At 37.8% G+C, this 20,531-nt stretch overlaps 3 protein-coding genes across 5 annotated transcripts in view; 2 read left to right on the top strand and 1 right to left on the bottom strand.

Annotated features, from left to right (window-relative positions):
• The first annotated feature begins 350 nt into the window (after positions 1-350).
• Positions 351-1,577, top strand: LOC114242849 (15-hydroxyprostaglandin dehydrogenase [NAD(+)]-like). The gene has a single exon (XM_028174144.2). It carries the CDS (start codon positions 382-384, stop codon positions 1,240-1,242), a length of 861 nt encoding a protein of 286 aa, XP_028029945.2. The 5' UTR covers positions 351-381; the 3' UTR covers positions 1,243-1,577.
• Positions 1,578-3,579: 2,002 nt separating this feature from the next.
• LOC114242785 (cell adhesion molecule Dscam2) overlaps positions 3,580-20,531 on the bottom strand; it is a 264,526-nt gene continuing 247,574 nt past the window's right edge. Inside the window, exons 29-37 of one of the 3 annotated variants that reach the window (XM_089727900.1) lie at positions 19,834-20,022; positions 19,073-19,261; positions 18,036-18,320; positions 17,283-17,421; positions 16,341-16,495; positions 15,438-15,641; positions 14,532-14,663; positions 13,034-13,151; positions 3,580-3,890 (exon numbers count right to left, since the gene is read on the bottom strand). In XM_089727900.1, the coding sequence (XP_089584026.1) occupies positions 3,839-3,890; positions 13,034-13,151; positions 14,532-14,663; positions 15,438-15,641; positions 16,341-16,495; positions 17,283-17,421; positions 18,036-18,320; positions 19,073-19,261; positions 19,834-20,022 (1,463 nt within the window). In that variant the 3' untranslated portion in view covers positions 3,580-3,838. Of the gene's footprint in view, positions 3,891-9,974; positions 11,904-13,033; positions 13,152-14,531; positions 14,664-15,437; positions 15,642-16,340; positions 16,496-17,282; positions 17,422-18,035; positions 18,321-19,072; positions 19,262-19,833; positions 20,023-20,531 lie in introns of those variants that run through there. The other 2 variants (XM_089727901.1, XM_089727899.1) reach the window with 2 other exon arrangements.
• LOC149503023 (15-hydroxyprostaglandin dehydrogenase [NAD(+)]-like) lies at positions 7,791-8,814 on the top strand. Its single transcript, XM_089727470.1, has one exon. It carries the CDS (start codon positions 7,882-7,884, stop codon positions 8,740-8,742), a length of 861 nt encoding a protein of 286 aa, XP_089583596.1. The 5' UTR covers positions 7,791-7,881; the 3' UTR covers positions 8,743-8,814.

Raw genomic sequence — 20,531 nt, 5'->3', positions numbered from 1 at the left:
CTATGGACTCCGCTAGCCACTTAACATCAACTAGACCATGATTCGTCTGGCCAAATAGACATAAACTATCAAATGATACAAAATGAAATACTATATAATTAGGTTATTGAAAAACAGAGATCCAACAAAGAAATTATGTGATAATGACTGATCAAAATTCATCGTAAAACGATGCTATTTCTTAATCTTTGTGCTTCGATCTTTTTAAAAACATTAACTATTTATTCAAGGACAATTTAAAACAATTTGCATATTTATTTATTGAGGATGTTCCCTGTTAATAGCTCTATAAATTCGGAATGCTGAAGCAGAAATCACTCATTACTTTAATTAAAACGTTACCAAGTACCTTCGTATACCAAAATAATAGCTGTAATCGAAATGAAATCACTTCTATTTCTGGTACTCGCCATCTCTGCATACCAGTGTTTTGGCTACCCAAGAAAACCAATAGATTCTCAATACGAAGTGAAAAACAAAGTGATTATTGTTACTGGAGCTGCTCGAGGTATTGGTTATGCAATAGCCGATAATTTTCTCGAAGAGGGAGCAAAGATCATAATCATACTAGACATCGATGTGCCCAAAGGACGAGATGCCGCGGCAACTTTAAATGCAAAATACGGAAAGAACAGCGCGGTTTTCATCAAGTGTGACGTCACGAAAGACCTAGATGAAGTCTCCCGACTAATCTTAAAGAACTACGACGTAGATATTTTGGTAAATTGCGCAGGAGTGGTTGACGAATTTGATCCTAGAAAGACGTTGACGACAAACTCAATAGCTCTTATCGAATGGTCCCTTAAGTTCAGAGAGTGCATGAGAAAAGACAATGGTGGAAAAGGCGGAACGATTATCAACATTTCTTCTGTGTACGGGTATACAATAGACCCGTTCTTGGTTTCGTATAAGGCGTCAAAGTTTGCTGTCTTAGGGTTTTCCAAATCACTGGGTCATGAATTGAACTACAAGATTACTGGAGTCAGGGTGCTCGTTATATGTCCCGGTGCTACAGATACAAGATTGGCAAAGAACGTTAAGGTATTCCCCGAACACAACGAGCTCTTCACAAGGCTCACAGACAAAGCACAAAAGCAGAGTGCAGATGCCGTTGGTAGGGGAGTCGTGGAAGTTTACAAGTCAGCTAGAACAGGTACGGCTTGGGACATTATTGGAGGAAGACCCCCTGTTGAATCGCCTCTTGCAGCGTACACTTCCACGAAAGAAATCTTGGAAAGTTAAAAAAATTCTTTAACTATATTTTTCATTTACTTTTTTAACCCTTTCAAGTGTACACTTAATATTAGAATCTCTAGTTCTTTATTATCAAAGACATATAAAACACGCGCACATATCCTTGATATTACTAAAATCTATTGACTTCTGAAACCTATTCCACGCTTTGGGATATAACGTCTTATCGAATTGCTTCACGGCAATCCTGCCCTTCAGATCCGAACGCCAGACTGTCTCGCGGCAGAAATAATCAGGATAATGGAGCCTACTTGTGTTTATTGTACACGTTACAGTTATTCGAAACGACAGATTTAATAAAGACGAGATTGAATCTTAAAAAATGTTTTAATTATGACGACTCGAAGTAAATAGTTTAAGATCACATTATTTTACCGCGAAATTGCTCATGAAAAAATGTTCATTACGTGTTTATTGTGCAAAAAGAAAATTATAATAAAAACCCAAAAACGACGCTTTACAATGAAGTCCAACTAATTTTTACTTATTATGTAATAATTGTAAATTTTTTTTTTTATTCTTTTGTAATCGGTTCTTGAGACGTGTAAGAATTTTCAAGTATATGAGGTCGTCTTGAAGCCACTGATAATTATGCTGACAGATCAAGCTAGTGAATTGTGTGTTACCTGGATTATGGTTAAAATTTAATACCAACATAATAGTCTCACACGATTCGAGTAGGATTTCTTAGATATGATTCTGAAGCTCAGCAAGTTTATTACTGGTGGTAGGACCTCTTCTGAGTCCGCGCGGGTAGGTACCACCACCCTGCCTATTTCTGCCATGAAGCAGTAATGCGTTTCGGCTTGAAGGGTGGGGCAGCCATTGTAACTATACTGAGATCTTTGAACTTATATCTCAAGGTGGGTACCCATTTACGTTGCGGTAGGCAGCGGCTTGGCTCTGCCCCTGACGTTGCTGAAGTCCATGGGCGACGGTAACCACTCACCATCAGGTGGGCCGTATGCTGGTCTGCCTACAAGGGCAACAAAAAAAAAAAGATGTCTATGGGCTCCAGTAACCACTTAACACCAGGTGGGCTGTGAGCTCGTCCACCCATATATATTTTTTTTTAAATATATTTTTTTACCATCAAATTTTAATAGAGAAAAATCTATTAATTTATAGAAATCTTAATCATTCTAAGCTGATCGCTGGCGTGACACATTTTCCCTGGATTGGTTAGATGTACTTCGACTTTTTTTTGCCTAGATGGGTGGACGAGCTCACAGCCCACCTGTTGTTAAGTGGTTACTGGAGCCCATAGACATCCACAACGTAAATGCGCTACCCACCTTGAGATATAACTTCTAAGGTCTCAAGTATAGTTACAACGCCTGCCCCACTCTTCAAACCGAAACGTATTACTGCTTCACGGCAGAAATAGGCTGGGTGGTGGTACCCACCCGCGCGGACTCACAAGAGGTCCTACCACCAGTAATTACGCAAATTATAATTTTGCGGGTTTCATTTTTATTACACGATGTTATTCCTTCACCGTGGAAATCAATCGTGAACATTTGTTGAGTACGTATTTCATTAGAAAAATTGGTACCCGCCTTAGATTCGAACACCGGTGCATCACTCAACACGAATGCACCGGACGTCTTATCCATTAGGCCACGACGACTTCCCGTTAATGCCCCTGCTTATGAATAAAGAGAATTGTACTAGCACAATTATGTTATTTATTGTTTTCAAATTAGTGTTAATGCCACTTTATTTATTTATCGAAGACTAGCTGTCCTGGCAGACTTCGTAGTGCCTCAATCGATAAACAAAAGACACATCAAGGGGACACATCAAAGGAAAAACAAAATTGTTTGTTTTTATATAATTCCGAGCTTTTTTTATATTTTCTCACCTTTTAAACCTTCCCTGGACTTCCACAAATAATTCAAGACCAAAATTAGCCAAATCGGTCGAGCCGTTCCCTAGTTTTAGCGTGACTAACGAACAGCAATTCATTTTTATATATAGAGATTATCGTGAAATTAAACTTCAAAACTATTGTTTATTTGTGTATTTTTTTCTTTAAAAATTGGTACTCGCCTGAGATTCGAACATCGGTGCATTGCTCAACACGAATGCACCGGACGTTTTATCCGTTAGGCCAGGATGACTTCAAAAGAATATAAGAAAGATATAAAATAAACGTAATACATAGAATGCTTTAAGTGTAAAACAGATAATATGTCATACTGTTAAATACAATTTTTTATTAAACTAAAAATTCTCCAACACTAATCACAAAGAAATAACCAAATTATTTGGAGAGAAAGTATTATGTATCCAACAACTTCGAAGCTATTACTTATTTGGATATTATGTTTACAATATCATTTAGATTTCTCAGTAATCCGTTGCTGAGTGAGCTGTGAAATCGGAGTATAGTAAAATAAATGAAATAAGTGCGACTATTTTTTAATTCAGTGGTTAAAAAACTAATCAACAATCGATCGTGCGTTGTTTAAGTTTGTGAACAAGGACTGCTTACCCATAATAAATTATATTTAACTAACAATACCAATAGTACCTAATTACTCGTTTTTTTTTAATTTGCTTGTAGCAGTCTTTATTGTCCTTATACATGTATTGTGAAATCCCTTCGTTCCTGCTCTTGACGTTGTTGGTACCTGTAATTTATTAGAAAGCTCATTTAATATGTTAGTACAATCTAGCGGTGAAATATTTGTCTCTCTCTCGCTCGGTCTCTTCTTCTTTTTATCTATGAAAATACAAAAACTTTCCAAGTATCAGATGGAGAGTTCTAGAAAAATAATAATAATCAAGCTCTAAAGAATGTGGATTTAAAATGTCAAATAGTTTTTGTGATTTAACATAATATAGGTTATATTCCGATCAACGGTTCACAGTTATCAAAACGCAAACCCAAACTCTTCATTCCAATATATTCTCGTCAAGAGCATCTCAGATTCACGAGACAATCCATAAGATATATTATATCACATTACGGTGTCCACAATGCGTCAATCTTATGTTCATAGTCCTGGTCGGCGTTGTATCGCGTTCCGATCCGGCAGGTTTGTTCTGATCCAGTGGTGTATCCCGGAAAACCATCGGCATCACCCACGTAGCCTTTCGAGCCACCGTATCGCGAAGACTAAATCATAAAATCATTAATAATATTGTAAAACACATAAATTACCTTGTACCCTCATAGCAACCTCCACAAAAGGGTTGGATGTACACACATCATCACTATAAGTTGAATTATTAGCGTTTACCGGTTTTGCCAATCAAACGTATCACATTGTTTTACCGGTTTAATTACTGCATCAATCATTCGTTTTGACCTAGATGACATAGTTGATGGTTAATCTTATACTTACTGTCCATTAAATAATATAAATCCTATCCTTCGCGCGGCTAAACGGTCCCTCGCTTCCCGCGTAAGGCTCATTACCTACACTATACGATATATTACTACGGTAAAGATGAACATACGACAATACGCACTCTGAGTATCTTTGGTTCTATTGCAAATAATATTTTTTTTATTAGGTGAAACGATAAACGATGTTTTAAAGTATTTGAAAATCTAAAAATGTAATTTTCATAAATTTATTGGTTACGAGGAAGTGTCGATTTGTTTATTCTGCATGTCTGTTCACGTTCTTTAAGTTCAAACATTACACAGCTGCTATTGAGACTAAGAGTAAGTAGTTGAATGTAAAAAAGAAGGCGCCCTAACTTCAACAAAATTAGTGAATTTCACATAAAATTTCGTAACATTCTTATTTTTTTAAATCGATAACAGTTTGATGGAGCATGGGTCATGGGAGCCATGGGTGAATACGCTTTTTTTATGATTGAAAGATTACTGGTGGCCCCGAGGCCTTTCCAGTTTCACCAGGTCAGGTGGGCGAGCAAAGGCTCACCCAGTGGGGGTGGGATTTGTTAACAATTGTCCGAGCGCCTCCGAAGGAGACCCAACAACTCAAGAGCAATAGCTTCGCGAATGAATCTACTACCGGATCGGAATTGCGACCCACTGAGAAGATCCGCCGAGAAACCCAGCGGGCTGATGCACGGGTTAGGTTGCACATCGACCTCTTTGTCGAGTTCGATGCGTACGGTTACCGGGGTTCCCCAGTCTGCTCCTAGTCTTAGAGCTGAAGGTATCTAATGCAAGAGTTATTGGATCTAATGAATCCGTAAGGACGTGTCTAGGGCGACGACGGTGATTTGCTCCTGCGTGATCAGGATTCAGAGAGTAGTCAGCGGCGGCAACGATAAGACGATTATCATGAAGCATAGCCTTATCGAAGTACCGTTCCGACACTGACTTCATGTATTTGCGGATCGATTCGAGGCCCAGGTCGTCGTGTAGGTCGACGTTCCTCATGAATTACGGAGCCCCGACGGCTAACCTGCAAAAGCGAGATTGTAGAGATTGGAGGGTGTATATGTGTGTGCGGGTCGCGTGAGCGAACACCACACTTGCGTAAGTCATGACGGACCTTATACAAGTTTTGTAAAGTGTCACCTTGTTCCGAAGGGACATTTTACTCCGCTTACAGATCATGGGATAGAGTCTGCCGAGAATAAATGCGGCACGGTCGCGGACTGTTTTTATATGCGGGCGGAATGTTAAAAATGCATCCAGGGTGACTCCCAGGTACTTAACCTTACTGGCCTAAGGTATAAGCTGGCCAAAGAGGGTGATCGGGAGTGTGATATTTCTCCTCTTAATGTGGGAGGAAATAAGCGGTGAGTTTCCCCTTTGAAATAACACTGCTGTGCTTTTCGCTGAGTTTCGTTTCGGAACCACTGTTCGAGGGTCAAGGCTGCGCTCTGGAGCTTACTCGCGATTAGGTACTTGTTTCTACTTGAGTAGTAAGCAGTTATGTTGTCAACAAATAAAGCTAGCTGGGTTGGCGGCGTCCGGGGAATATCGTTAATAAATAAATTAAATAGGAGCGGAGAGAGAACGGAGCCTTGCGGGACTCCAGCCGTGAGTGGTTGCAGGGAGGAGCGGGCTCCCTCTACTCGATATCGAAAAGAGCGATTCGACAAGAAGTCCCGTATGATGAGCATGAGACTGTCCAGCACGCCCATGTTGAATAGTTTGAAAATCAAACCATTATGCCAGGCTTTGTCGAACGCTTTTGCGACATTGAAGAAGATGGCTCCCGTGTATAATGGTTTTAGTCGGTTAAGCCTTACGAGAATGTGCTCCGTGAGGCCATGCACCTATGTACGTATGACGAGCATCCTAGGAGTGAGCCGCGCGTCTAGTTATATTAGTATTTACCGCGGTAATCCCTCACACCTCTACAGGGTTCTTTGCCGGGCGAAGATCGGACATTTGAGAAAGAGTTCCGGGAAGTCAGGGTGGTTACAACAGTTCCGCATACTCAGTGCGGGGATCTCAATAAAAAAAATCATGACTATACAAAATCTGGATGGTGCTGCGAAACTAGTGCGCACATACTATGAGGAGGATGAAACCCCCTGAATACATAATTTAATTGCTTACTTCTTAAACAGCAAAAGATAAAGTCACATCATCTGCTCCAAGGAGATAAAGGGTATCAACCAAAGGAAAGAAATTCAGTTTATGAGGATTCTGATGATTGCGTCTGAATGAGAGATATTATAATAAAAATAACGAGTAAATAGACACCCAATTGACTTAAATTCTTTCAGATCACCCTTTTAAACTCGTTAAATACATAATAATTAATTTAGTTAATATTCTTTTGTTTGATTCTAACTTAATTAGTTCTATTGTTTGCACCGCTCACAAAAAAACAAAAACAATTGTTCAGAAATTAATATACAATCGACTCGAATATTAACTGAAGTGAACAGATTGGCCCTTGACCCATCTCAAGTTTTTTTTTCGTTGCATTATTGGATGTAAGGAGGAGGAGGAGGAAAGGATGCTATCTGACTACGTCGTAAATTTGGCACTACTGCTCGACCTTCCCGTTGGGAGACTTAGAATTAAACCCAAGACAATGTGGAAAGATGCAGTACTGAAGGACAAAAGGGAAAGCAATGTTGCCGACGAGATTGTCGAAGATAGAGCGAAGTGGAGGAGTAGAATAAGGAAAGCTGATCTCATCACCATTTGGGATAAATAGCTAGGAAGAGAGAATGAGATTGCGTCATTGGATGTACGATATCACTGTCGACCTGTCCGGGTTGAAATGCGGGAAACTGTTAAAAGTATCATAATTGAGACTTCGGCCCATGTTTTAAGATGAGTGGCACCTTAAAATGTCTATGGACTCCACTAACCACATAACATCAACTGGACCATGATTCGTCTGGCCAAATAGACACAAACTGTCAAATGATACAAAATGAAATACTATATAATTAGGTTATTGAAAAACAGAGATCTAACAAAGAATTGATGTGATAATGATTGATCAAAATGCATCGTAAAATGATGCTACTTCTTAGTCTTTGTGCTTCGACAAAAGATTAAATATTTATTCAAGTTCAATTTAAAATAATTTGCATATTTATTTATTGAGGATGTTTCCTGTTATTAGCTCTATAAATTCGGAATTCTAAAGCAGAAATAACTCATTACTTTAATTACAACGTCACCGAGTATCTTCGTATACCAAAATAATAGCTGTGATCAAAATGAAATTACTTCTATTCTTGGTACTCGCCATCTCTGCATACCAGTGTTTTGGCTACACAAAAAAACCAATAGATTCTCAATACGAAGTGAAAAACAAAGTAATTATTGTTACTGGAGCAGCTCGAGGTATTGGTTATGCAATAGCCGATAATTTTCTCGAAAAGGGAGCAAAGATCATAATCATACTAGACATCGATGTGCCCAAAGGACGAGATGCCGCGGCAACTTTAAATGCAAAATACGGAAAGAACAGCGCGGTTTTCATCAAGTGTGACGTCACGAAAGACCTAGATGAAGTCTCCCGACTAATCTTAAAGAACTACGACGTAGATATTTTGGTAAATTGCGCAGGAGTGGTTGACGAATTTCATCCTAGAAAGACGTTGACGACAAACTCAATAGCTCTTATCGAATGGTCCCTTAAGTTCAGAGAGTACATGAGAAAAGACAATGGTGGAAAAGGCGGAACGATTATCAACATTTCTTCTGTGTACGGGTATACAATAGACCCGTTCTTGGTTTCGTATAAGGCGTCAAAGTTTGCTGTCTTAGGGTTTTCCAAATCACTGGGTCATGAATTGAACTACAAGATTACTGGAGTCAGGGTGCTCGTTATATGTCCCGGTACTACAGATACAAGATTGGCAAAGAACGTTAAGATATTCCCCGAACACGACGAGCTATTCACAAGGCTCACAGACAAAACACAAAAGCAGAGTGCAGATGTCGTTGGTAGGGGAGTTGTGCAAGTTTACAAGTCAGCTAGAACAGGTACGGCTTGGGACATTATTGGAGGCAGACCCCCTGTTGAATCGCCTCTTGCAGCATACGCTTCCATGAAAGAAATCTTGGAAAGTTAAAAAAAAATTCTTTAACTATATTTTACATTTACTTTTTTAACCCTTTCAAGTGTACACTTAAGATTAGAATCTCTAGTTCTTTATTATCAGACATATAAAACACGCGCACATATCCTTGATATTACTTAAATCTATTGACTTCTGAAACCTATTCCACGCTTTGAGATATAACGTCTTATCGAATTGCTTCACGGCAATCCTGCCCTTCAGATCCGAACGCAAGACTGTCTCGCGGCAGAAATAATCAGGATAATGGAGCCTACTTGTGTTTATTGTACACGTTACAGTTATTCGAAACGACAGATTTAATAAAAACGAGATTGAATCTTAAAAATTGTTTTAATTAAGACGACTCGAAGTAAATAGTTTAAGATCACATTATTTTACCGCGAAATTGCTCATGAAAAAATGTTCATTACGTGTTTATTGTGCAAAAAGAAAATTATGATAAAAACCCAAAAACGACGCTTTACAATGAAGTCCAACTAATTTTTACTTATTATGTAATAATTGTTAATATTTTTTTTTATTCTTTTGTAATCGGTTCTTGAGACGTGTAAGAATTTTCAAGTATATGGGGTCATCTTGAAGCTACTGATAATTATGCTGAAAGATCAAGCTAGTGAATTGTGTGTTACCTGGATTATGGAGAAAATATAATACCAACATAATGGTCTCACACGATTAGAGTAGGATTTCTTAGATGTGCTTCTGCAGCTCAGCAAGCGGAAGTATATCTAACCAATCTAAAAAAAATGTGTCACACCAGCGATCAGCTTAGAATGACTCTAATATTTCTATAAATTAATAAACTTTTCTCTATTAAAATTTTATGGTAAAAAAAGATATTTATAATACCCCTGTTTATGGATAAAGAGAATTGTGTTACATACAATTATGTTACATATTTATTGTTTTCAGATAAATGTTAATGCGTCTTTATTTATTTATCGAAGATTATGGTGAAATTAAACTACAAAACCATTGTTTTATTTATTTATTTTTTCTTTAAATATTTACAATATTAACAAACACATTAGAGCAAAAACTTAGATTGGCAGTGATTTTAAAGTGCATTTATTATTAAGTATTCAAATTAGATTCTCCTGCAATAAAATTTGGCACGAATGTTAGGTACGTGATCTTATGTGATTGTAATTAATTGAAATGATTCTTATTGATGACTTATTGATGACTTAATTGATTGAAATTGAAATTGATTGGCATTGATTGAAAAAATAAGTTGCTATTTTAATTATTGTTTTGGAATATAAATTTGAGAAACTCATTTAACTTTTTATAAATATCCAATGTAGTATCTTTTTAAATATTAACTAATAGAAATCATCATCGCCCTTCAAAGTGTTAACATCATCAATGACAGACAAAATGGGGTAGTAGCCCCAAAACAATTTAAACTATGTATAAACATGGTACTCTTTTCGTTTTTCTATCAATGTCACCCGTTTACTTAAATTTTTTTTTTAATTTTTTACACTAAGTACGAATATCACTGACAACCTGTTAAGGTTGTTATACACCACGCTGAAACATACGTTTTAAAAGTGTTTTTAATCATGACTTCATGCTTAGAGTTGAATTGTAAAATTATTTTGAGCTTATCAATAAATTCATAGCAAAAATGACATTTGAGTTTTACACAGAGTATATAAATTAAAATATGTTTGAATAAAGCCAGGGCGTTATTTGAGGCCAAACAATGGTCAAACTTATTTGATTAACAATGTATTTTCCGATTGTATTCCTTTATTGAGTTTTTATTAATCAGCTAGTCTATTTCTCGAAATATTTTTCGGATCTAACAAAATTAAACAATAGCTAATAACCATTGTCATATTTTAATTAACGCAAAATCTCTCAAATTCAATGTCAGCAAGTATAAATCAAATCATCAGACAAATTATTTTTAAAATTTGGGCTTATTTTTTATCGTTTTCTTTAATTGGTATCTATATAACTACTTTAAATAAAATTTTTGATGGATAGGCTTATCAGTTCAAGTGCTTTGGTAAAAAGCTTTTCCCGCAGTGGCGTATCAGACTCTTACCAATATTTCAGCATATTTCTCACGGCGTTTATTTAAAACGTTTAGCAATATTAAAACAGCGATAAACATCCGAAATGTGTAAAATTTTCATTATTAACTACAAAGTCCACATAAAAAAATGTTAGAAGTATTTTGAGATATGGTTCAGTAACCGTTAGATTGTTTCTACAGCTATTAACTATTTTTATTGAGCTTGTAACATCACTACCTAAATTCGAAGACACTAGAAACAGTTTTTCACATTAACACAAAAACATAATTACTTTTACTTTAGAAAATCTTTACTTCATTATTCGTGTCTCTTGTGACTTTGCTACCGTTAATCTATATTTTATTCCTATTTTTTTTTTTTATTTATCATAAGGTACAATTTTGTTCGAGTATTGGTTTTTAAAATTTCAGTCCAAATAGGCCGCGTATCCAAAAACGTTTTAAAAAATAACTCATTTTTATTTACAAATGTTAGATTTTTTTCATTTATTATTTAATTTAACCTTTCATATATTTACAATGAATGATCAAGTCATAAATTAAATTTTGTAGATGTCGTTTTAAGCAAATGTTGCTCGTTACCTCCATAGGATATATTATAGAAAGATATAAAAAAACGTAATACATAGAATGCTTTAAGTGTAAAACAGATATTATGTCATACTGTTAAATACTATTTTTAATTAAATTAAAAATTCTCCAACACTAATCACAAAGAAACAGCCTAGAATATTTGGAGCGAAAGTATTATCTATCCAACAACTTCGAAGCTATTACTTATTTGGATACTATGTTTACAATATCATTTAGATTTCTCAGTAATCCATAGCTGAATGAGCTGTGAAATCGGAGTATAGTAAAATAAATGAAATAAGTGCGACTATTTTTTTTAATTCAGTGATTGAAAAACTAGTCAACAATCGATCGTGCGTTGTTTAAGTTTGTGAACAAGGACTGCTTACCCATAATAAAAAAAATTAACTAACAATACCAATAGTACCTAATTACTCGTAATTTTTTTTAATTTGCTTGTAGCAGTCTTTATTGTCCTTATACATGTATTGTGAAATCCCTTCGTTCCTGCTCCTGACGTTGTTGGTACCTGCAATTTATTAGAAAGCTCATTTAATATGTTAGTACAATCTAGCGGTGAAATATTTCATCTCTCTCTCTCTCTTTCTCTCTCTCTCTTGGTCTCTTCTTGTCTCTATCTCTTAAAGTAATATGACAATACAAAAACTTTCCAAGTATCAGAAGGAGAGTTCTAAAGAATATGGTTTTAAAATGTCAAATAGTTTTTGTGATATGACCTAATATATTCCCATTAACGGTTCATAGTTGTGTTATTTTAGTCTCGGTCGGCGTTGTATCGCGTTCCGATCCGGCAGGTTTGTTTTGATCCAGTGGGGTATCCCGGAAAACCAGCGGCATCAACCACGCAGCCTTTCGGGCCGCCGTATCGCGGAGACCGGCGTCGTTGACGATCGCTTCGACGACCCGTCGGTCGGGCGTCCTCGGGGTGACGCCACGAGTCTGGTTGTAATATTGACCGCTGGTACCCCCCCTACTTTGACCGGGTGCATAGAAGAATCGTTTAGTGCGTAGGGTCCTAAATTCAAGCACTGGGGCCCGCGATCCGTTCCCAGATTTGGGGGCCGTGCAGTCCCACATACCCCGCGAGGACCTCGAACGAGGTTCGGCACCCGCCCCAAAAAAAATTATTAATTGTTAGCTAGAAATAATTAAATAAATCGTTGAATTGATTGCACACCGATTGAATTTTGACCGAGAATTTTCATTTTGTTTAGAGTCGCCATTGTTAGTTTCGAGTATTGGACGCCGCACTCTTCAAATCGTTCTAAATATTTACTTTATAGGTCACATTACGACACGTTTCTTCCTTATCGAAAATATTATCCAAGCTAAATGAATTATGTTATTGCATCTATCATATCTTTCATATCGTATCGTATGTCGTATTACTCTTATCAGAGCGATCGTGATTGTCATCCAGCATCATTGCTTTGGGCAGATGTTATGCGCCTCACGAACAATCGCCACTCCTCCCGGTTTGTGGTGAGCCTGGTACACTCATATATCTTTACTAGATTTAAAATAAAAGGTATCGTTTATTTTTTGATTAGATATAGACTCTTACAATATTTCTTGGATGAGATGCATTCCACTATACAAACAAAGACCTTTTGTCTGTGATCATAAGTTCGAGGTTACCTTGAAGACGTGGGCGTGTGGTGTCGTCGCTGCCGGCGGCGCTTGTCGTGCGGGCGCGGGTGTCGCGGCTCGCCGGTGCACTCCGCACCCGAGTCTATCACCGGCCGGAACACGTCTTCTACAACATTACTGTCTACTAACATCAAACTTATTAGAGTCTTCTTTTCGAAGTGAAACTTCTAATGCGCCTTCTAACAAGGTTGCGTTAAACGTTTAACGCTCTCATACTAGAAAGAGACACAGCGAGAGTGAATGCGCGGCACTCGAACGCATGCGCGTAGTATACCTGTTACAGGCCAGCGCGACCGTTAGCAACGAGTAGCGTCCAATATTTTAATGAAGAATTTAATTTTTTTATTTTTTTATTTACAATTTAAAATATATATAATATAAATGTTGAAGATGTCGCATTTCTTATACACAGGATTACAAGAGCAATCTGATTTAAGGATGAGAAATGAAGAAAACCACAATACTACACATCGAAAAAGAAGTTTCACTTCATTCACGTGCACCAAGTTGCACGCGCATCGTTTTTTTTAACACTAATCATACCAACGCTTACTGGTACCTATTTCAGTCATAGCGGGTAGATGACGGCTTACGACAAGTATTACTCAAAATAAAAAATAAAAAAAATAAAAACCAAAAAAAGAGTAATAGCTGTAGATTTTATTGGTAAGAAAAAGTCATGAAATCAAATGTGGAAAAGCAACAATATGATACGTACATTTTCAATGCAAAAGTTCAAAATGGGTCAATTGGCCCGTTATGGTATGCTTAGTGTTAAACTCTTTCCCTGATTAGCTATACTCGGAGTGCTTGTACTCTACATTCGTACGAATCCATCAGATCCAATTCTTTTGTATTAGAGGTCTTCAGGTCTAACACTAAGTAATTAACTAACTGTACTCGTCCAACTCGATCGAGGTGCAACCTAACCCATACATCAGCCCGCTGAGTTTCTGACAGGATCTTCTCAGCGGGTCGCGATTTCAATCTGGTGGTAGTTTCATTTTCGAAGCAGCTGCCCTTGAGCTATAAAGTCTTTTTCGGAGGCGCTCATGCAGCTGTTAGCAAATCCCACCCCTGAGGCTGAGCCTTTGCTCGCCCAGCTGTCTTAGTGAAACTGGAAAGACCTCCGAGCTACCAGTAATCCTTCCATACCAAAAAAGTCCTTACACGTCCTGTTCTCTATTTTTGCCTTGGCTATTTGAATATTTAAATGTATAAGCTATTTTTATATTTTTGTCATTTGATTTTTCGGGTTGTGGGATGAGTTATTTAGTTGATCGCCAAGGACTCAATGTAAATGGAAAACTCGAAAATTAGTTTTAATCTTTTTTTTTATTGCCCTTGTAGGCAGACGAGCATACGGCCCAACTGATGGTGAGTGGTTACCGTCGTCATGGACTTCAGCAATGCCGGAGGCAGAGCCAAGCCGCTGCCAACAAAATTTTAATCATAACGGTTCGGCTGTTACAAAAGTCTGGTATACCTTTCGACGCGACCATGGGCATTCTGTAGGAGACGCTGGAGGTGCACTCCGCGCATGGCGACCCGCTCGAGTCAGAGTCCGACTCCGAGCGTCGCACCATCAGCGTCATGGCGCGGGACAGCGTGTATTCATCTGCAATTTAATAAAATCGTATAGACTCTCGAGTCACTTGTAACTATAGTGAGACCTTAGAACTTATATCTCAAGGTGGGTGGCGCATTTACGGTTGTAGATGTCTATGGGCTCCAGTAACCACTTAACAACAGGTAGGCTGTGAGCTCGTCCACCCATTTAAGCAATAAAAAAAGTCTTACCTACCTTGCTTAACACGTGCTATTATTTGTACCCTTCTAAGAAAATTTGAGATATTGCGTTTTTCCCCCTATCTATTTCCTGATAGCCTAAGGGGCGTCCACGTGGATGAGTAGGTGAGCTCATGGGCTCAACCCGAGAAATTTGCTAACGCTTGCCCCAGCAAGGACAGTGCTTCGCTGAATCTACCACCGGAGAAGAATCGCGACCCACTCAGAAGATCGGCGAAAAAATTAGTGGGCTGTGTCTATGGGTAAGTTCGCTCGTCGACGAGGATGGTGACCGGTGCTTGAAGGGCCTAAAAGCATCGACAGTGTATCCGATGAATCCGACAAGACATGGTTCGGGCGATGCCGGTTTTGCGTTACCCGTCGCTTGGGTCGGATATTATGTATTTTTTTCTTTTTAATATGCTCAGCTCGCGCCATAGACAACCACTAGCCTACGTATTCTAGCTGGAAAGCATTCGCGCTTTCCGATCTGAGCAGTAAAACACTTCAAGCCGAGCATTTATTTTATTATATCAATAAATAAAAAAGACGGTAGTTACATTTTTTGAAATTCACGTATTAAATTGGATGAGATTGTATGTACCTGGATTAACAGGGTCCCGGTGTTTGTGTCGAAACGGGGCGGCCTGCAGCGGAGCGGGCTCCGGTCGGCTGAAGGTACGCAGCGTGGCACCGGCGCCCCCCACACCCACCCCGACCGCCCCCCCGGCCGCTGTCCCCTCGTCCCCCGCACCCTCCGCAGCGCCCGACATACTGAACGTCGCGTACGGGCTTATCTCGTACATTTCTACGTTTGTGAACAATCATATTGTGATTTAAAACAACAATTAATATTGATACTTAAATACAAAGAGCACTAAGTATCAAAATTAAAAGACTATACCAAAGTATAGTAGGCATATGATAGTCATGGAGTAGGCATATTTTCGAAGCCGTCGTGGTCTAAAGGATAAAACTTCCGATGCATTTGTATCTAGCGATGCAACGGTGTTCGAATCCCACAGGCGGATACCAATTTCTCTGTTATAATTAAATATGTACCTAACAAATGTTTAAGAAAGATGTTTATGTAAGAAGACTTCCAAGTTGATTGAATAATACCGCTTAATAAAAGTAAAACCAGCAAAAAATATAATTTGCGTATTTACCACTTAAGTACTTCACTGACGCTTAGAACTCTTGTCTCAAGATATCTGATATGTGCGTCGCTTATGAGTATGAACTTCGGTAGCCACTTATCACATCCGGCAGCGATTTATCATCAGGTTAAATACGAGCTGTTTGAGAAAAAACATGATTTAGATTAGAGCGCTATGACATGTCCTTCTTCAAACGAGGCTTGTGGAAAGTATTAAACGGTAGGCAGCAGCTTGGCTCCGCCCCTGGCATTGCTGACGCCATGAGCGACGGTAACCACTCACCATCAGGTGAGCCGTATGCTCGTTTGCCTATACTGCAATAAAAAAAAAGAAAATAAAATAGGTACCTTGCTGCTCTTTCTTGGTAACGGGATGTTTGATCGGGGAGGAAGTGTACACTTGTTGGCAGTTACGATGGTTGTCTCTCTTCTCCACTGACTTCTCCTCTTCCTCCGATATATCGCCTTGCTCGTAACTCTTTCTAAAGCAGGCGACTAACGGGCTGCCATTGTGATGCATGAAAAGTATTTTTGTAAAATTAAGTTTTTTCAGCTGTATTCTATGGTTTTGATGGTTCGTAAAAACATTTAAAAGAACTTTTACGGCATTATTAATTATTATTTTGACAAGAAAATATCAAAAGATTTTTCAGTCCAAATTAGGGTTTTAGTATTAATGCCGAATCATTATTGAGCTGAATTCCTGTGCTCAAAAAAAATTTATTGGAATGTATGTAATATTGAGATAAAAAAACTAATTCACACATAGTAGAAGTAACACATTTAAAAATGTTTGCTTCAAGATAATGAGACAAATGTAAAATTTAGGAAAGAGACTAATGGTAGGTTTTAGTATCTCGTATTGATATTAGTATATATTGATATAAGATATTATTAAAATTTTAATATATTAGATATTATTATATTATAATATATTATAATATATTAGATATTATTATATTGATATTAGATAGTAGATCTCGTATTGATGATGATGTTTTAGTAATGATTAGATAGTGATACAAAGTTTAATAATTGTTTTTCATTTATTCGAATATATTACATAGATTTATTCAGAATGTATTAAGTCCAAATATTAGGTACGAAGCGGAACACAAAGAGAACCACGAATATAAGAAATTCCTATCTCATTTTTCCCCATGTTAAATCTTATGAATTTATGTGTCTGTCTCTTTTTAATGTCGCCTCTTCGTTTCATCGACTTTCGAATCACAACGATGCTAAAGAGGTTTCACTTCAAAAATTATTTAAATTGAATACAAAAACTACCTTCTTTTATAAATGAACGCTGCCAGTAGCAACAGAACAATGACGGATCCCACTGCGGTGGCGGCCAGGGTGGCGGTGGCGCGCTCCTCGCCGTCGTCTTCTCCACCAGGAGGGAAGTGGGCCGGAGCCGGTATCCGTTCTGTTCGAAGGAATAAACAAAGGTTAGATAAGCTAAGATATATATCTTATCTAAGATAGATCTTATATAAGACATAGATAAGATAGTAAGAAGATAATAACGTCGTTCAAAAATAACAAATAATAGTTTAAAAAAACTAAAAAAATACGCTTTTATAGAAAATCCAACTAATAAAATAAATAGAAAAAAGGCGTGGGGTGCTTTTCAGGATATTATCAAAATAACCCTTTGACTCATATCTGTTCATAAAATATTTATAACTACTGATACCATGCACGCCACGCTTTTTTTTACAATAAAATAATTTTTTTTACGCTATCCTTAATTCAAATTTATTAAAATTTATTTTCAATTTTTTAGTTGGATTTTCTATGAAGGCGTATTTTTTTAGTTTTTTTGGAACTATTATTTATTTTTCATTTTTTGTTGAATTTCAAATTTTTTAAATTTTTTTGAATTTGAAAATATTGAATTGTCATCGGCCTTTAATAAGTATGCCGAATTTCGAGTTAATCCGGCGTTTTGAAGGGGGCAAAATCATGTTCAAAGATTCCGTTACATACTAACATACATACGTCTGAAGCTAATAAAAGCGTATTAAAAATAGCAGTCACCTCCGTTATCCGTGAGGGTTGAAAAGTAATAGTTGGCAGTAGTAATGCCCGCGGCACTGTTAGCCACCACCTTCAAATGGTACCAGGAGGCGACAGTCAGTCGGCACAGGGCAAACGGCTGGACGGGGGAGACGCTGCTTGTCGTCCACGAGGAATCCTCGAAGCTCTTGATGGATATCGTGAATTGGAGAAGGGGACACCCGTTACTGTTCCACGTGAGAAGGTTCAGACGAACACAGGTGCTGTTCGCAGCGACGAGGTCTTTCTCTGCTGGAGCTTTAGAAGCTGTAATGAAAGCATTTTATTTTATAGCTTAGAAATGAAATCAAAATTTCAACAATAACAGAGTATTTAAACGACTCTCAGACCATCCAAACTAGAATGTGCGATTGCTTTGCTTCAAATAGGATTAATACTACATTGGAACTATTTAAACTTTGAATAATTGAAAATCATTTATTAAATATCTGACCATAAATCTTAGTCGTGATCGTTGAAAAATACGTGGATTCAAGAGAAAAAAAGATGTGTGGTGTCGTGGGACACCGGATGGGAACGAAGTTCCTTATGACAAAAATATTAATTTTAAATTCTATTCGAGGTATAAAGAAAATAAAACTGGAGGTTTCGCAACAACCCACGGGCATTCGGTAACGAGCGAACTTATTGTGGTACACTTCATTCACGGTTCTTTGCATATAGGTTAGTGTATTGCACAAACGAACTCTCTGAGATCGTGGTCAATGAATGATAAAAAAATATGTTTCTTTGGTACGTTATTACAAAGTTAAGGCGTACACTGTGTGCATTACTAATAAAAATCTTACGTTACGGACGTTTTTTCCCGGTTAGGGTACCCTTTCGCGTCGTTCCATTAGGAACTTCGTTCGAAAAAATCCTTAACCTAAGAATACTATACCACTACTACTACTACTGATAATAAAGAAGTATCAACGCAATGTGGTATCATCCGATCATATCATGTGCAGTACTTTGATCTCATAAACAAAATATGATCGAATTGAATGAATACTTACGTCCACCTTTGGTAGACACGTTCAGATCCTCACTTGGTGGAGAGGCTCCGATCGTGTTATGAGCTGTTAGTCGGATCTTATACACAGTTCCACAGGACAGTCTCTCCAGCGAGTGCGCTCGGCTGTCGGCCGGCAAGTAAATTGACATCCAGGAACTGTCCTTCAGACGAGCGTATTCCAGCGTGTAGCCTGCGGTATTGCAAAGGAAATACAGTGGAACAAATTTATTGCGAGCACTGATATATCCAAACGGCATCAGATCTGAAGAGACCACGGAGACTTGTAGCGGGTGTAGTCATCGTAGAACACAAGTTATTTGACTTAAACCTGAATCTCACTTACGACATTTTAATTTTAATTGTCAGTAATTCACTGATTAAATTCATGAAAAGCGGTTATAAAAGCTAGACATAATATGGTAGGAGTTGAAAAATTTTATAAATTATGAGACTGCGCTCACAAATATTAGATACATTAATAAAAGTCGTGAATGGCTTAATTTAACGTTCTAAATCAGGGCTGTCTAGACAACGACCCTTGGCTAGTTCCCATGCGGCCCGCGAGGCAATTTTTTAATCAGCAAATAGTTTTGGTTAATAATAGTTTGGATTATACTACTGAAAATATTTTCGTCCACGGCCCTCCAGCTTTTGTATTAATTAGCCCGCAAGGGTACGTAGTTTGGACAGCCCTGTTCTAAATTAATTTATGCCATTTTAATAGCATCTTATGGGCTTAGAATTTGTCATTTCGAAGCTCACCATGCAAACTAGATCCTCCGTTGTGTGGAGGTTCCCATACAAGATGCAGCCTAGACGGCGCAGATGTCGCGAGCCTTAGCACTGGTCGCGCTGGTTCTGTCAGTGCCTTAATCTCCCAAGTGCTCCTCTCTTCGCCCCAAGGGTTTCTGACTGTGCAAGTATAGTTGTCTGATATCAGCCGATCCATATCTGAAAATTTGTGTTCATTTTAAATGAGGCTACTCTTAATACATTTGCTGGCAAATCGAAGGACCAGAAAACGATCTTGATCCTCGCGGTACATTAGCCACGATCACATCCGAATTATACGTCATACAACCAAAATGATTATCAGTTTTAAAATTTATATTTACCTATTCATTTTGCACTGAAATGACGCGTTATAATTACGGTGTATTTATATTGAGCAAGGCATTAACGAAGATAGAGTTAATATTTGAATGTCTAAATAAGGTATCTACAGGCCACTTCCACGAACGAAGAATATGCGTGTGGTTTAGTTTTTTTTTGGACATCTACAACGTAAATGCGTCACCCGCCTTGAGATATTATGAGTTCTAAGGTCTCAGTATAGTGAGAACGGCTGCCCCACCCTTCAAATCGAAATGCGTTATTGATTTAAAGCAGAAATAGACAGGGTGGTAATACCTACTCGTGCGGACTCACAAGAGGTCCTACCACCAGTAAAAGTAAAGTTT

Source organism: Bombyx mandarina, chromosome 05 (assembly GCF_030267445.1).
Source record: "Bombyx mandarina strain Sakado chromosome 05, ASM3026744v2".
Taxonomy (NCBI): domain Eukaryota; kingdom Metazoa; phylum Arthropoda; class Insecta; order Lepidoptera; family Bombycidae; genus Bombyx; species Bombyx mandarina.
Note: the sequence above shows the minus strand (reverse complement) of the source record. Positions and strands in the feature narration are given on the sequence as shown.

Excerpts from the sequence above, each read along its gene's own strand:
- LOC149503023 (XM_089727470.1), top strand. The coding sequence starts at position 7,882 with ATGAAATTACTTCTATTCTTGGTACTCGCCATCTCTGCATACCAGTGT.
- LOC114242849 (XM_028174144.2), top strand. The coding sequence starts at position 382 with ATGAAATCACTTCTATTTCTGGTACTCGCCATCTCTGCATACCAGTGT.